The sequence below is a fragment of the Apodemus sylvaticus genome, chromosome 15, assembly GCF_947179515.1.
Source record: "Apodemus sylvaticus chromosome 15, mApoSyl1.1, whole genome shotgun sequence".
In the NCBI taxonomy this organism is placed as follows: domain Eukaryota; kingdom Metazoa; phylum Chordata; class Mammalia; order Rodentia; family Muridae; genus Apodemus; species Apodemus sylvaticus.
Window position 1 is genome coordinate 84,614,953 of NC_067486.1, and position 17,966 is coordinate 84,632,918.

Here is a 17,966-nt window from a genome sequence, read left to right on the forward strand (position 1 = left end):
GAAAATTAGAAAAATTGGTTAAACCTAAGAAAGCTAGCTTTAGCATTTGCTATCCAGTCTCTGTATACTTGGAAGGCTCAGGGTTTGACTGAAGTTCTGGGATCTGTCTGAAAGGCTGGATGAACTAAGTCTATCAGGAATCAGCAGCAATTCCTGAAGCTGTTCTGGAAGCAAGTCCCTGAAAAGCATCAGGAAGCAGGGAGTCGGAACAGCAAGTTATTTCAGCATCCTCGAAGATGAATCTTGTCAAAGCTATACATTCTGTAATATATGAATCTCACAACTAAAATTTTAGTTCTATTAAGATATTTGGGCTGGGCGGTGGTGGCACACGCCTGTAATCCCAGCACTCTGGGAGGCAGAGGCAGGCAGATTTCTGAGTTCGAGGCCAGCTTGGTCTACAGAGTGATTTCCAGTACAGCCAGGGCTATACAGAGAAACCCTGTCTTGAAAAAACAAACAAACAAATAAACAAAAGATATTTGTAAGGGTTGTGCGAGGTGCAAAGATCAGTTAAGAATGAAATTTTGTTCCTTATTTGAGCAAGTGAAAGACAACTATCCTTTTATTTTGATCAATAATCAATCATAATAAATCTTCATACCATGTGAAGGATGGCACAATGAATCTTAAAGATTCCATAATCAATAACATTTATTATCTTATTTTAGCTGAAGTTGTGGCTAGAAACATTTTCGTGTCTAAGCCAGTTATAGGGTGGTTCCCATGTTGAGGAATCAGCAGATCAAGTTACCTGTCACGTTTGATATTCTTGCAGTTTTCTTTATTGTAGCCAATATCTTCAAGCGGTCTTCCCTTGTCATATCTAATCCATATCACTCTGGAAAGGGTCCAAAATCTCTTCTCCTTTCCAATTAACACAAATACAGAGCCTCTCTCCCAAAATAGCATGTCCTTGATCCAGTAACCTGAGTTCCTCAAAGGTATAATTTGATTCAATTTAGTAGCTTGACCTTTCCCCCAGAGGATATTTAATATCATAAATACCACAAAACTTATTATCATTTTCAGTTTGATAATTAAAACAACTCAAAGCAATTAAAACAATCTAAACAAACATTATTATCTGTCTGAGATAATGTCTTCTTATTTCCTGCTCATGACTTACATGAGATCAAGGCCTAAATTATTTGTTTATAGGTACAAACTTAAATTCTCCCTTCTAGGAGATTAATATCTCTCTGTGGGTATATATATATCCCTTTTCTGTTTATTTAACTTGAATTAGTATCTTTCCCAATGTTTTTAACTTCAATTAAATTATTTTCAGTCTGATGTATGAATGAATGCCAGTCTAAGCTATCCCAGAATTCCTGTGTGGACCATATTCCTAGGACCCAGCACTGTCATAGACCTTTTCAAATTTCCTTTAAAGCATTTTTCTCATTTATTTTCCCTTCTATCTCTGTGCCTGTTTCCTACATTTGAGATCAAAGGCCTGGATGTCTTTATTCCATGTGTACTTAAAAACACTTAAACAATTGTCATTATCCTCTTTTCTATCCTTAAAACAAATTAAATCAAATTTCATCCATCTCTGTTCTTTATCTCATTGTGAGAGGCAACCACTGCCTGCCTCTGCCTTTTGAGTAGCCAGTCTGTCTGCACAGCAGGGTTTCCAGCACCTCTGAGCCCAAACTCTTTGTACTGGTTCTCAATAACTAGTACAAAGCAAACGTGGAACCAAATCATGGAAGAAACAGCCATGTGGCTCGGCAAAATCTATATTCTGCTAAGCAGGCAATTCTCCCCAATCTAAGTCAGGTTTTCCATCTGAGAATCTAAAGAATTTTTAATAGTGGGTACAAGCCTACCACGTTGCATGCCATCTGTAGCTGTAAACATTTAAGATCTGCTCTGTGCTCCTGCTGGGATTATTTTTTTCCCTTCACCAAAACCTGATTGAAAGTGTCTCAGGTTCTCTTAGGAAACTGTGATAGAGTGGGAAGGAAGGGAGAATCCAACTCCCTGAGAAAGAAGATGGGTTAAATTTGGTCTTACTTAGCTCTACCACATGACCAGTGGCCAGTCACAAAAGCCTGAGCAAGATTTTTTAAAAAAAAATTTTTTTTTTTGTTTTTTGTTCCTCCCAAGTGGACAGAATAGCATGAAGCTGCTTACAGCCTGCTGGCAAGACAGACAAAGGAGCTTGCCTGTGTTGTCAGAGGTGCTTGGGGTGTCCCTGATTTGCTCTGTGTTGTCAGAGGTGCTTGGGGTGTCCCTGATTTGCTCTGTGTTGTCAGAGGTGCTTGGGGTGTCCCTGATTTGCTCTGTGTTGTCAGAGGTGCTTGGGAAGTCCCTGATTTGCTCTGTGTTGTCAGAGGTGCTTGCTCTGTGTTGTCAGAGGTGCTTGGGGTGTCCCTGATTTGCACTGTGTTGTCAGAGGTGCTTGCTCTGTGTTGTCAGAGGTGCTTGGGGTGTCCCTGATTTGCTCTGTGTTGTCAGAGGTGCTTGCCTGTGTTGTCAGAGGTGCTTGGGGTGTCCCTGATTTACTCTGTGTTGTCAGAGGTGCCTGGGGTGTCCCTGATTTGCTCTGTGTTGTCAGAGGTGCGTGGGGTGTCCCTGATTTGCACTGTGTTGTCAGAGGTGCTTGGGGTGTCCCTGATTTGCTCTGTGTTGTCAGAGGTGCCTGGTTGCTGTCATGCTTGTCTGGCAGCATGGTCCTACAGAGAGAAGCTGTGAAACTTTCTATGCTGGGATCATTATTTATCCAAAAGTGCCATTTGATTGAGACACTGGGGACCACTACAACGGGGACATGGAACAATTATCTAAGGGAGGTGATCTAAATACTCTCCTAGGTGGATCTGAAATCCTGGCTAAGCCCCTAAATCCTTGGCAAAGAACCCTCACTGTTCAACATCCTTTGCTATCAGGGAAATGCAAATCAAAACCACTTTGAAATTCTTACTTCTGTCAGAATAGTTAAAATACAAAACTCAAGGTATAGCTCATGGTGGTGAGGATGTAGAGTAAGAACATTCCTCCATTGCTGGTGGGAGTGCAAATTTGTATAGCTACCTTAGAAATCAATTTTGTGGTTTCTCAGAAAATTGGATATATCTTTCAGTTTTAACTTTCCTTTTCCCACCTCTATCTGCTTATTTAATTTTTGATGAGTCTTTAAGGACAGTTCTTGGGTGGGAACTGTTTCTTACAGATGTTTAGGACTGGTATTCATTCCATAGTACCTTCTCTTACTTTTTCCGGCAATTCTGTTTTCTCTTGCTACAGGCCACCATTTACACTACTTTTAATGCTTCAGTGACAGCAACATTGTGATATTGCTTAGAAAATGTGTGACCCATAGTTTTTTTTTTTTTGAGGAAAAATTATCATTATTTAATTAGTGACATGTGGAGGAATGAGGAAATGAAGAAAGAAGGCCCAGTCTGTGAAGGAGTGTACACAGGGCTGAGGTATGAAAGGAAGTCTGGAGGCTATTTTAGATGCAGAATGGTAGAAGAGAAGATTTTTTTTTTGTTTTTAGGTACAAAAAATGATGGACAGACATAGTGGGTTAACAGTGTACAAAATTACAAGGAGTTACAAGATAACCAACCAAAGGAGAAATGAAACAACTGAAATGGAGAGAGAGAGAAATGAAAAGAGACAATTAAATGTGGAAAACAGATGACAGCAAAACTTATATGGAACCAAATCATAGACACTGTTGATGAAATAAATAGCTCTCACTGCAAAGGAATAAAAAGAGATGATTTATTTATCCTGGAGCCAAATATGAGTGGCAATGGCCTGAGGACACAGATTCTAGACAGATACCAAATACCAAAGTTAAATCAGGATCAGATAAAACATGTAAACCAAATCATAACCCCTAAAGAAATAGAAGCAGTCAACAAAAGTCTCCCAACCAAAAAAAAAGCCCAGGACCATATGGGGTTTAGTGCAGAATTCTATCAGACCTTCAAAGAAGACCTAATACCAATACTCTTCACACTATTCCAAAAAATAGAAACAGGAAGTACACTACCCAATTTGTTCTATGAAGCCACAATTACTCTGATACCTAAACCACATAAAGACCCAACAAAGTAAGAGAACTTCAGATCAATTTCCCTTATGAATATTGATGCAAAAATACTCATGCACTCTAAATCCAAGAACACATCAAAACAATCATCTATCATGATCAAGTAGGCTTCTTCCCAGGGATGCAGGGATGGTTCAATATAAGGAAATGCATAAATGTAATCCACTATATAAACAACAAACAAAAAAACAAAACAAACCCACATGATCATCTCATTAGATTCTGAGAAAGCATTTGACAAAATCCAGCCTCCCTTCATGGTAAAAGTCTTGGAAAGATCAGGAATTCAAGGCCCATACATAAACATAGTAAAAGCAATATACAGCAAACCAGTAGCCAACATCAAACTAAATGGAGAGAAACTTGAAGCAATTCCAGTGAAATCAGGGACTAGACAAGGATGCCCACTCTCTCCCTATCTATTCAATATAGTACTAGAAGTCCTAGTGCGAGCAATTAGACAATAAAAGGAGGTCAAAGGGATACAAATTGAAAGGAAGAATTCAAACTATCACTATTTGCAGATGATATGATAGTATATTTAAGTGACCCAAAAATTCCATTGGAGAACTTTTAAACCTGATAAACAACTTCAGCAAAGTGGCTGGATATAAAATTAAGTCAAACAAATCAGTAGCCTTCCTCTATTCAAAGGATTAACAGGCTGAGAAAGAAATTAGGGAAATGACACCCTTCACAATAGTCACAAACAATATAAAATACCTTGGTGTGACTTTAACCAAGCACGTGAATGACAAGAACTTCAAGTGCCTGTAGAAAGAAATTAAAGATCTCAGAAGATGGAAAAATTTCCCATGCTCACAGATTGGCAGGATTAATATAGTAAAAATGGCCATTTTGCCTAAAGCAATCTACAGATTCAGTGCAATCCTCATCAAAATTCCAACTCAGGTTTTCATAGAGTTAGAGCAATTTGTAAGTTCATTTGAAATAACAAAAAATCCAGAATAGTGAAAACTATTTTCAACAATAAAAGAACTTCTGGTGGGATCACCATCCCTGACCTCAAGCTCTACTACAGAGCAATTGTAATTTTAAAAACTGCATGGTATTGGTACATGGACAGGCAGGTTGATCAATGGAATAGTTTTGAAGACCCCAAAATGAACCCACACATCTATGGTCACTTGATCTTTGACAAAGGAGCTAAAATCATTCAGTGGAAAAAAAAAGACAGCATTTTCGACAAATGGTGCTGGTTCAACTGGCAGTCAGCATGTGGAAGAATGCATATCAATCCATTCCTATCTCCTTGTATGAAGCTCAAGTCCAAGTGGATCAAGGACCTCCACATAAAACAAGATACTCTGAAGTAATAGAAGAGAAAGTGGGGGTGAACCTCAAACACATGGGTACAGGGGAAATTTTCCTGAAGAGAGCAGCAATGCTTACAGTCTAAGATCAAGAAGTGACAAATGGGACCTCATAAAATTGCAAAGCTTCTGTAAGGCAAAGGACACTGTCAATAGAACAAAATGGCAACCAATGGATTGGGAAAAGATTTTTTACCAATCCTACATCCTACAGAGGTCTAATATCCAACACGTAAAAGGAACTCAAGAAGTTAGACTCTAGAGAATCAAATAACCCTATTAAAAATAGCACATATAGTTAAACAAAGAATTCTTACCTTAGGAATATCAAATGGCTAAGAAGCACCTAAAGAAATGTTCAACATCCTTTGTCATCAGGGAAATGGAAATCAAAATAACCCTGATATTCCAGCTCACATCAGTCAGAATGGCTAAGGGACCTTAGCCAAAAACTCAGGGACAGCAGATGCTGGTGAGGATGTGGAGAAAGAAGAACACTTCTCCATTGTTGGTGGGATTGCAAGCTGATACAACCACTCTGGAAATCAGTCTGGTGGTTTCTCAGAAAATTGGACATAGTATTGCTTGAGGACCCAGCAATACCTCTCTAGGGTATATACCCAGAAGATGTTCCAATGCATAACAAGGACATATGCTCCACTATGTTCATAGCAGCCTTATTTTAATAGCTGGAAGCTCGAAAGAACCCAGATGTCCCTCAATAGCGGAATGGATACAGAAAATGTGGTACATTTACACAATAGAGTACTTACTATTCAACTATTAAAAATAATGAATTTATGAAATTCACAGGCAAATGGATGGAACTAGAAAACCTCATCCTGAGTGAGGTAACCCAAGTCACAAAAGAACACACATGGTATGCACTCACTGATTGTTGTATTCTGTTGTTATTGGGGGCTGGTTCCTGGAAGAGAAACTTAGGGATAGATGGAGAAACCGCGAAAAGAGAAATGAGTCAAGTCAACAATGTGCTGATCAAGACTCAAACTTTAATACATATTAGTCAATATATAGCTTAGGAAGAAATCCCTCCCCCCAGACTTCAAGGAGAGGTCCGAGAGAACTTGCTGGCTCCAATCTCAGCAGGTCACCACCTGCTAAGATCAGAGCACTTCAAGTCTAGCAGATCTGAATGCTTCACTCACTGATAAGTGGGTATCAGCCCAAATGCTCAGAATAACCAAGATACAATTCACAGACCATACAAAGCTCAAGGAGAAGGAAGACCAAAGTGTGGATGCTTCAGTCCTTCTTAGAAGGGGGGACAAAATACTTACTGGAGGAAATACGGAGACAAAGTGTGGAGCAGACTGAAGGAAAGACCATCCAGACACTGCCCCACCCGGGGATCCATCCTATATTCAGTTACCTAACCCACACACTATTGTGGATACCAATAAGAGCTTGCTGACAGGAGCCCGATACAGCTGTCTCCTCAGAGGCTCTGCCAAAGCCTGACAAATACAGAGTTGGATGCTCACAGCCAACGATTGGATTGACCATGGGGTCCCTAATGGAGGAGCTACAGAAAGGACTGACGGAGCAAAAGTGTTTGCAGCCCCTTAAGAAGAACAACAGTGCCAGATGCTCCCCGCCTCCTAAAGCTCCCAGGGAGTAAACCACCAACCCAAGAGTACATATGGAGGAACCCATGGCTCCAGCCACATATGTAGCAGAGAATGGCCTTGTCAGGCATCAATGGGAGGAGAGGCCCTTGGTCCTGTGAAGGCTCTATGCTCTAGTTTAGGGAAATACCAGGGTGGGGAGGCTGGAGTGGGTGGGGGAATACCCTCATATGAGCAGGGGAGGGGAGTGGGATAGGGGGTTTGTGGGGAGGGCGGATCTGGGACAGGGGAATAACATGGGAAGTGTAAATAAAGAAAATACCCAACAAAATAAAAAAATTAATTAAAATAACTTGTGGAATATAAATAATTAGAATAAAATTTTTTCTTTTAGATTTAAAAAAAGTAAATATAAATTTCTTAAGAACATAAAAAATTAGTGATATAACAAGAAATTGCAGAAAACATGCCACAGCAAAACACTATTACTAATATAGCATTTTTTTTACACTAGTGACATATGACATACTGTGAGAACATCAGCTCTGAAGTTGTATAGACACAAACCACAGTAAACAAACTTAGTGTTATGTTTATATATTTCCATATTCATATGTATGTATCAATAATAATAAATCATCAATTTAAGGGAAACTTTTCACTTGCACCGTAAAAAAGAAAATCTATCCTAATTAAAAATATCTTGGAGACCTGCAGTTGTCTCCTTCATCTTAAGGGAATGTATAATGGGAGGTGGAGGGCTTGGTAGGATTAGGAAGTTTCCTTGCCACTTCCTGCTTCCTTTTACTAGTGACAGCTGCTCCTGCTGCCATCTCGGCAGGTCATTCCTCTTCCTGTTTTCTAGAGACGCAGTGCCAATAGTTCAGTATAACTGTCATGTTTTAATAAGATAGGGTTTAATAAGATTATTTTTTAATCTATTCTCTCTCTGTTTTAAAGGAAGAAACTTGGCTGAAGGGGCACATGATTCCTTTCTTCCCTTTCTATCTGCAAACAGAGTCCTGTCTGTTCCAACTCCCTGTTCACTAGGCTCCATCCTCAAGTGCCTCAAATGTTTCCTTCTACTGTATCCTTTCTACAATCTTCTTATATCTCAGTTTAGGCTGATTTCCATACCCAGTGTATCTCTCCTTCATGTGCTAATGTATACATGAGGTCAGCTAACGTTGAGCCTCAGTCTTCCTTCAGGATAACTATTTTGAGTGAGGATGTGTAAGCTGGGTTTCCAAAGTTTCCCAAGTGGAAGACTGACCCAATAAATTGTCATCCAAATTTAAATAGCAGATTCAGTTAAAAAACATCTGATGTAGCCTGAATTCTTAAATTTTTCTCTTTTAGATTAATTGCCATGGAAGTTAAGCACTCATTTAAGCATTGATTTAATGATCAGGAGTAGAGAATAACTTCCCTATACTGAATGACCAAGGAAATTTAATCAGCATCAGCTTTATGTCCTAGTTGCAATTGCTTTTAACTTTTCCCCCCATGAAGGAACCACTGATCAATCTATATTGAGTTATTCTCAATGTGAGCAAAAGCAAGTAAACAAATAGGTAAGCAAACAGAAACTAAGCTCTAGGGTAGCCACACTAGCTCTAGGTAGGTTGTGGAGTCTTGCCCGCCAGTCCCTGGAACCCAGGTGTTGCCTCTGTGCACTGGTGGCCCTGGGGGGAGAGGTCTGACAGGGAGCGAGCTCTGAATCCCAGGCAGTCATGCAGGAGGGCAGTGTGGAGGAGGAGCCCAGAAGTGTGTTGCTTGCCTGAAGCCAAGGGGCCTCAGACTTTATTCTGCCTACCCTGCCAAGATGTATCTAGAAGAAAGTTCTCTCTCTTTCCATTTTTTTTAATAATAGATTTTTATCTCTTCTTTCATGGGCTCCCATTACATTAGTTCCTATATTTACAAAGTTGCAGAGCTGTACTTCTGAATATTTATTTTTCCCAGTCTTAACAAATATTTCAATAATTGTACAAAATGCTTTGTTGCAAAGGCCTGTGAAGAACTCACGTCAATCCTACTCTCTCACTTAAAGTCTTTGAACTCTTTCCAGTGAGAAGCTCATGTTTCCTAAACCCCTAATTTCTATTTAAATATAGTTTTTTCTTATTTTCTCCCAGGGTTGTGTGTCCCACATTAGGTACCAGTTTCAGGGGTGGGCAAGGAAATGAACCTCAAGGAGGTGAGAAGGAAAACTCTGTTCAGCCTAACTTAGTCAGACACAGAGATCAACACAGAGAGTCTGATGTCAGGAGGTTTATTGCCCACATTTTAAACAGTAAATTTTGGAAAACAAGTTTCTGGTGTAATACAATCCCTGGTGTACAAGGAGACACAAAGTATGACTCTGCTCAAAGTGCATGGCATTTCTTATGACAAGCTGGTTCCAGAGATAGGCTGCATGCATTTTCTTAAGGGCCTAGGGAAGGATCTGGCCTGGTCTTAGTCACAGCACAGAGGTCGTTTGAGTCTCTGTGTCCTGGCCTCTGGCACCTGCCTCTGGTCCTCGCTGTAGGGTCTTGATATGGCCTGGCCCTACAGATAACTCAGATCACCAGGCTGTAAAATCGCCTCCAATGCCCAGCCTTCTGGATGGGAAAATGTTACATGTTCTTTCCCTTGGGAGGGCCATCCTGTGTGCTTAACATTCCCTAGAGACCCACAGAAGGACCTTCACGCTCACAAGTTCATATAGGCAATGACATTGCTCTGTCAATATAATACATTAACTCAATAATATATTAACGTATTCTACTGCTTAGCTTATTTCCTTATCAGGAGAAATTTAAAATTTATGACTATTTTACCTTGTGTGGTGACTGCTAAGTTCATCTTGAAACCTGACTGTTATTTCAGGATACCAGGAAAATGAATTGAGGTCATGAGAGTCCTGTTATGCATAGAGACGGAAGGCAAATGACAGAAATGAGTTAGTTAATAGCACAGTGATGTATTTGAAAAGTCAAGTATTCCCATGAGTTAAACAATACCTTTCAATATCAAGAACTCTTACCACTTTTAGCATTACAGAAAACATTATATTTGATTTTTACAATTTCCAAATGCATACTTACATGTAAGATATTTGAAAATGTAAATTTAAACATACCTTATTTTCAGTTTACCAAACAGGAGCAATGGGGGTGTTTTCAAAGAATCAAAGTGATTTTTCAGTCTAAGTTTTTATCTCTTTGTCTTCCAGATCCATTGAGCTCTCTTTAAAGTAATTAAAGCTGCTTTGGTTTGTTTTTTTCTTTTCCCTGTTAGCGTTTCTACAAAAAGGCAGCTGCCTTTGTGCTGAGAGCAGTTGGTAAACACTCTCCTCAGCTGGCCCAGGCCATAGTTGACTGCGGAGCTCTGGACACACTGGTGATCTGCTTGGAGGATTTTGACCCTGGAGTCAAGGAGGCTGCAGCGTGGGCACTCGGATATATTGCAAGACATAACACAGGTAATGGGAATATTTGGAAACAAGGAAACTCTAGAGTTATGACATTACTCAGTGTTAATAAACAGTAGACTGAGTTTCATGGTGATTGTACATGTGATGAAACATCACATTTGAATGACAGTCTAGCCATTTGGAGTGGGATGGGTCCTCAAAGGCTTTGGCAGCCAGTCATAGTGTTGCATGCTTGTAATACTGGCATACAGAAAGCCGAGGTAGAAAGACCTCAAGCTCAGGGCCACACTGAGCTATTCTGTGAGGTCCAGCCTTTAAACCAAAATAAACAAAGCCAACCAAAATAAATATCCCAAATCAGCCAGTCCAATAAAAATATCCTTGAAAGTTGTTTGTTAATGAATATATATTGGATTGTCACCCCATGAGAATTCATTGAGTCTTTGTTATAAGTTATGTTTTAAATGATAAAATTATATAATACGGTACACATTTATTAATAATACCTGTAAGTTTTCATATGGATATAGGTTATAAAGAACTACGTGTTTGTATTATAGTTTGTAGAATTAGGATGCCTTTTCAAAACTTCCAGTTTCTTTCCATTGTGTTTATGGAAAGAAAGTTTATAAAATAGCAGCTACTATGTCCTGAATAATTATGAGCCTGGCTCTGCACCCCACTTTCAGCTAGCTTGTTTAGGTGCTTGTCTCCCTACTAAACTGTATAACTTAGAAAGGATGCCTGAGATTATGTAGATGGTAACACCGGAATTTGGGTTCAATTCTGATGCCCAAGTCTGTGTTAACTACTTGATCATACAACTCTACTATCTACTCCTAAAAATACTGGTGGCAACCCAGAAACATAGCAACACCATTAGAGACAGGAAAGAACTAGAACAAAGTAACATTAAGTTGAGAAAGAATATTATTATCCGAAGACTTTAAAATCAATATATTAAAATTCATTGCATAGCATCTAGTGTTTGGTGTCTACCCACTGGGAAAATAGGCAGCACTTTTTCTTTTTATAACTAGCATATGCTAATGATATACAACAGTAGACTTCATTAACACACACACACACACACACACACACACACACACACATTGTATTTTGGCTGACCCATCTTGCTTACCCTCTAACCCCTATTACCTGTTCTGGTATGGCCCCCTCCCACTAATCCTTTTCCTTTCCATAACTAGTCCTCTGTCTTCATTAGGTTACTATTGCTATGATGAAACACCACAGAGGAGCTGTGGTAGGGAAGGGCTTATTTTTGCCTTATGTTTCCACATCACAGTTCATCATCAAAGGAAGTCAGGACAGGAAATCAAACCTGCCAAGAGCCTGGAGGCAGGACCTGATGCAGAGGCCATGGAGGGGCTCTGTTTACCTCTTTCTCCCCGTGGTCTGCTCAGCCTGCTTTCTTACAGCATCCGCAGTCCAGGGATGGGACCATCAATCACTAATAAAATGCCCTACAGGTTTGTCTGCAGCCTGATCTTACGGAGACCTTCCCTTAATTCCTTCCTCTCAGATGACTTTACATCGTGTCAAATTGACATAAACTTATCTAGCACATCTTCCTTATACTGTATTATTTTATTTTGTGTACCCAATGGGTTTCACTGGGGTTGAGAACTTGATCCATGACTACCCCGCTCTCCTCCACATCCTCTGTGTTCTCACTCTCACTTCCTTTTAGACTCGTGGGATCTTTTACAGCTATTGTTTATATATGCGTGTGTATACCTACATACTTACATATATCATCTACTGAGTCCAGTTGGTGTTGCCTGGATGTGCATATGTTTAGGGCTGACTAATTAGGATTCGGAACATGTCCCGAAAACAACTGTTTCTCCTTCCTTCATAGACACGAACAGCCTATAGTTTTTCATCTAGGGGTGGACCCTTGTGAAATCCTCCTCTGCTTCTCAGGCTCTTAAAATCTTTTCCCTGCTCACCCGCCACGTTCCTCAAGCTTTAGGTGTAAGAACTGTGCTATAGATGTCCCATGTGGGGCTGGCTTCCATGGTCACTTACTCTCTACCTTATCACCAGGTGTGGATCTCTCTAACAGTCTCAACTCAACTTCAAAAAGAAGCTTCATTAATGAGGGGTGAGCGCTGCACTGACCCATGTGCATAAAGAGAAGCATGTACACAACAGATGGACACTACATTAATTTACAGCATGGTAGAAGGCTCTCATTTTAGGTCTATTCCATTCTTGGGTTCTTGGCTAGGTTTGCAGCAATAGACATGTGTTCCTGATGATGTCCTACCTTCAAGCCCCCCCCCCCCCCATATATCCTTCCTTGCTTTCTTTTAAACCAAATATATTCCTGAAAACATAAATATGCCCTGCTCAGTCTATATAATGTTATTTGTAGGTGTTTTGAGACATCACCATTGGTATTGGATAACACATTGGTGTGATCCTCCCTGGGAAGGACCATGTCTTCTGGTTCTAGCATTCCTTAGATGCTTATAGCTCGTTGTGTAGGGCTGAGTCCTTACGAGCTTTCCCCTATCCACTTTAGCGTGCCTATTGTTATCTTTCTTTTCTTTTTTGTGAACTTTTTTCTTTTTTTTCTTTTCTAAATTCTTTGTTTACATTCCAAACGTTTTACCCTTTCCCAGTTCCCCCCTCCCCATATGTCCCAGAAGCCTTCTCTACATCCATACTCCAATCACCTCCCTCCTTTTTCTCTGTCCTGTTACTCCCCTACCATGCTGGATCCGGCCTTTCCAGGATCAGGGCCCTCTCCTTACTTCTTCATGGGAGTCATATGATATGCTATTTGTGTATTTGGGTATTCAGAACTTTCTGGGCTAGTTAAAATCCACTTATCAGTGATTGAATTCCATGTATATTCTTTTGTGATTGGATTACCTCACTTAGGTTGATATTTCCAAGTTCCAACCATTTGCCTGCAAATTTCCTGAATTCATTGCTTTTAACGGCTGAGTAGTATTCCATTGTATAAATATACCACATTTTCTGTATCCATTCTTCCATTGAGGGACATCTGGGTTCTTTCCAGCTTCTGGCTATTATAAATAAGGCTGCTATAAACATAGTGGAGCATGTGTCCTTATTGCATGCCGGGGAATCCTCTGGGTATATGCCCAGCAGGGTCCTCTGGTAGTGTCATGTTCAGTTTTCTGAGGAACAGCCAGACTGATTTCCAGAGTGGTTGTACCAACTTGCATTCCCACCGGCAGTGGAGGAGTGTTCCTCTTTCTCCACATCCTCGCCAACACCTGCTGTCTCCTGAATTTTTAACCTTAGCCATTCTCACTGGTGTAAGGTGAAATCTCAGGGTTGTTTTGATTTGCATTTCCCTAATAACTAATGATGTTGAGCATTTCTTAAGGTGTTTCTCAGCCTTCCAAATTTTTTCAGGTGAAAATTCTTTGTTTAGATCTGCACCCCATTTTTTAATAGGGTTATTTGGTTCCCTGGGGTCTAACTTCTTGAGTTCCTTGTATATATTGGCCCTCTATCAGATGTAGGGTTGGTGAACATCCTTTCCCAATTTGTTGGTTGCTGTTTTGTCCTTTTGATGGTGTCCTTTGCCTTACAGAAACTTTGTAATTTTATGAGGTCCCATTTGTCAATTCTTGATCTTAGAGCATAAGCTATTGGTGTTCTGTTCAGGAACTTTTCCCCTGTGCCCATGTCCTCAAGGGTCTTCCCCAGTTTCTTTTCTGTTAGTTTCAGTGTATCTGGTTTTACGTGGAGGTCCTTGATCCACTTGGAGTTGAGCTTAGTACATGGAGATAAGAATGGATCAATTCGCATTCTTCTGCATGCTGACCTCCAATTGAACCAGCACCATTTGTTGAAAAGGCTATCTTTTTTCCACTGGATGTTTTCAGCTCCTTTGTCGAAGATCAAGTGACCGTAAGTGTGTGGATTCATTTCTGGGTCTTCAATTCTATTCCATTGGTCCACTTGCCTGTCACTATACCAAACCCATGCAGTTTTTTATCACTATTGCTCTGTAGTACTGCTTGAGGTCTGGAATATTGATTCCTCCAGAAGTTCTTTTGTTGTTGAGAATAGTGTTAGCTATCCTGGGTTTTTTGTTATTCCAGATGAATTGGAGAATTGCTTTTTCTAACTCTAAGAAGAACTGAGTTGGGATTTTGATGGGGATTGCGTTGACTGTATATTGCTTTTGGCAAGATGGCCATTTTAACTATATTAATCCTGCCAATCCAAGAGCATGGCAGATTTTTACATTTTCTGAGGTCTTCTTTGATTTCCTTCTTCAGAGACCTAAAGTTCTTCTCATACAGATCTTATATATGTTTGGTTAGAGTCACACCAAGATACTTTATATTGTTTGTGGCTATTGTGAAGGGTGTAATTTTCCTAACTTCTTTCTCAGCCTGTTTATCCTTTAAATATAGGAAGGCTACAGATTAGCTTGAGTTGATTTTATAACAAGCCACTTTGCTGAAGTTGTTTATCAGCTGTAGAAGTTCTCTGGTAGAGTTTTTTGGGTCACTTAAGTATACTATCATATCATCTGCAAATAGTGATAATTAGATTTCTTCCTTCCCAATTTGTATCCCTTTGACCTCCTTATGTTGTCTAATTGCTCTAGGGAGAACTTCAAGTACTATATTGAAAAGATATGGAAAGAGAGGGCAGCCTTGTCTAGTCCTTGATTTTAGTGGAATTGCTTCAAGTTTCTCTCCATTTAGTTTGATGTTGGCTACCTGTTTGCAGTATATTACTTTAATTATGTTTAGGTATGGGCCTTGAATTCCTGTCCTTTCTAAGACTCTCAGCATGAAAGGATGCTGAATTTTGTCAAATGCTTTTTCAGTATCTAATCAAATGATCATGTGGTTTTTTTTCTTTGAGTTTGTGTATGTAGTGGATTGCATTGATAGATTTCCTTATATTGAACCATCCCTGCATCCCTGGGATGAAGCCTACTTGATCATGGTGGATGATCGTTTTGATGTGTTCTTGGATTCAGGTGGCAAGAATTTTATTGAGTATTTTTGCATCAATATTCAAAAAGGAAATTGGCCTGAAGTTCCCTTTTTTTGTTGGATCTCTGTGTGGTTTTGGTATCAGTGTAATTGTGGCTTCATAGAACAAGTTGGGTAGTGTTCCTTCTGTTTCTATTTTGTTGAATAGTTTGCAGAGTATTGGTGTTAGGTCTTCTTTGAAGGTCTGATAGAATTCTGCACTAAAACCATCTGGTCCTGTGCTTTTTTTGGTTGGGAGACTTATTATGACCCCTTCTATTTCTTTAGGGGTTATGGGACTGTTTATATGATCTATTTGATCCTGATTTAATTTTGGTGTTTGATATCTGTCCAGGAAACTATCCATTTCCTCTAGATTCTCCAGTTGTGTTGAGTATAGGCTTTTGTAGTAGGATCTGATGATTTTTTCAATTTCCTCCGTTTCTGTTGTTATATCTCCTTTTTCATTTCTAATTTTGTTAATTTGGATAATGTCCCTGTGCCCCTTGGATAGTCTGGCTAAGGGTTAATCTATCTTGTTGATTTTTTCAAAGAACCAGCTCCTGGTTTTGTTGATTCTTGGTATGGTTCTCTTAGTTTCTACTTGATTGATTTCAGCCCTGAGTTTGATGATTTCCTGTCTTCTACTCCTCCTGGGTGAATTAGCTTCTTTTTGTTCCAGGGCTTTCAGGTGTGTCATTAAGCTGCTAGTGTATGCTCTCTCCATTTTCTTTTTGGAGGCACTCAGGGGTATGAGTTTTCCTCTTAGCACTGCTTTCATTGTGTCCCATAGATTTGGGTATGTTGTGTCTTCATTTTCATTAAATTCTAAAAAGTCTTTGATTTCTTTCTGTATTTCTTCCTTGACCAAGGTATCATTGAGTAGAGTATTGTTCAGTTTCCATGTGTATGTGGGCTTTCTGATGATTTTGTTGCTATTGAAGACCACTTTTACTCCATAGTGATCTGATAGGAGGCATGAGATTATTTTGATCTTCTTATATTTGTTGAGGTTGTCTTGAGACCAATTATATGATCAATTTTGGAGAAGGTCCCATGATGTGCTGAGAAAAAGGTATATTCTTTTGCTTTAGGATGAAATGTTCTATATAAATCTGTTAACTCTAATTGGTCCAAAGCTTCAATTAGTTTCACTGTGCCCCTGTTTAGTTTCTGTTTTCCTGATCGGTCCATTGAGGAGAGTGGAGTGTTGAAGTTACCCACAATTATTGTGTTAGGTACAATGTGTGCTTTGAGCTTTAGTAAAGTTTCTTTTATGAATGAGGGTGCTTTTGCATTTGGAGCAGATGTTCAGGATTGAGAGTTCTTCCTGCTGTATTTTTCCTTTGACCAGCAAGAAGTGTCCCTCAGTGTCTCTTTTGATGACTTTAGGTTGAAAGTCAATTTTATCTGAAATTAGAGTGGCTAGTCGGGCTTGTTTCCTGAGACCATTTGCTTGTAAAATTGTCTTCCAGCCTTTTACTCTAAGGTAGTGTTTGTCTTTGACTCTAAGGTGTGTTTCCTGTATGCAGCAAAATGTAGGGTCCTGTTTACGTATCCACTCTGTTAGTCTATGTCTTTTTATTTGGTAACTGAGTCCACTGATGTTAAGAGATATTAAGGAATAGTGATTATTGCTTCCTGTTATTTTTGATGTTTTTTATATTTGATTGGTTATCTTCTTTTGGGTTTGATGAAAGAAGCTTACTATCTTGCTTTTTTCAGGGTGAAGTTTCCCTCCTTGTATTGGTGTTTTCCTCCTACTATCCTTTGTAGGGCTGGGTTTGTGGAAAGATATTGATTAAACTTGGTTTTGTCATGGAATATCTTGGTTTCTCCATCTATGGTGATTGAGAATTTTGCTGGGTATAGCAGTTTTGGCTGGCATTTGTATTCTCTTAGAGTCTGTATGAGATCTTCCCAGGATCTTCTAACTTTCATAGTCTCTGGTGAGAAGTCTGGTGTGATTCTGATAGGTCTTCCTTTATATGTTACTTGGCCTTTTTCTCTTACTGCCTTTAATATTCTTTCTTTGTTTATTATATTTTGGGCTTTGATTATTATGTGATGGGAGGTATTTCTGTTCTGGTCCAATCTGTTTGGAGTTCTGTAGGCTTCTTGTATATTCATGGGCATTTCTCTTTTTAGGTTAGGGAAGTTTTCTTCCATAATTTTATTGAAGATATTTGCTGGTCCTTTAAGTTGTAAATCTTTAGTCTCATCTATGCCTATGATCCTTAGGTTTGGTCTTCTCATTGTGTCCTGGATTTCCTGGATGTTTTGGGTTACAAGCTTTTTGCATTTTGCATTTTCTTTGACTTTTGAGTCCATGGTTTCTATGGTATCTTTGGCATCTGAGATTCTTTCTTCTATCTCTTGTATTCTGTTGTTGATATTTGCATCTATGGCCCCTGATTTCTTCCCAAAGATTTCTATCTCCAAAGTTGTCTCCCTTTGTGACTTCTTAGTTGTTTCTACTTCTGTTTTTAGATCCTGAATGGTTTTGCTCAGCTCCTTCACTTGCTTGTGTTTTCCTGTAATTCT

The 17,966-nt window shown here is 39.4% G+C and overlaps 1 protein-coding gene across 2 annotated transcripts in view; it reads left to right on the plus strand.

Annotated features, from left to right (window-relative positions):
• The window catches only part of LOC127666040 (sperm-associated antigen 6), a 96,727-nt gene that overhangs the window by 52,140 nt on the left and 26,621 nt on the right, over positions 1 to 17,966 (plus strand). For both annotated transcript variants that reach the window (XM_052158741.1, XM_052158742.1), the window contains exon 4: positions 10,284 to 10,467. In XM_052158741.1, the coding sequence (XP_052014701.1) occupies positions 10,284 to 10,467 (184 nt within the window). The remainder of the gene's footprint in view (positions 1 to 10,283; positions 10,468 to 17,966) is intronic.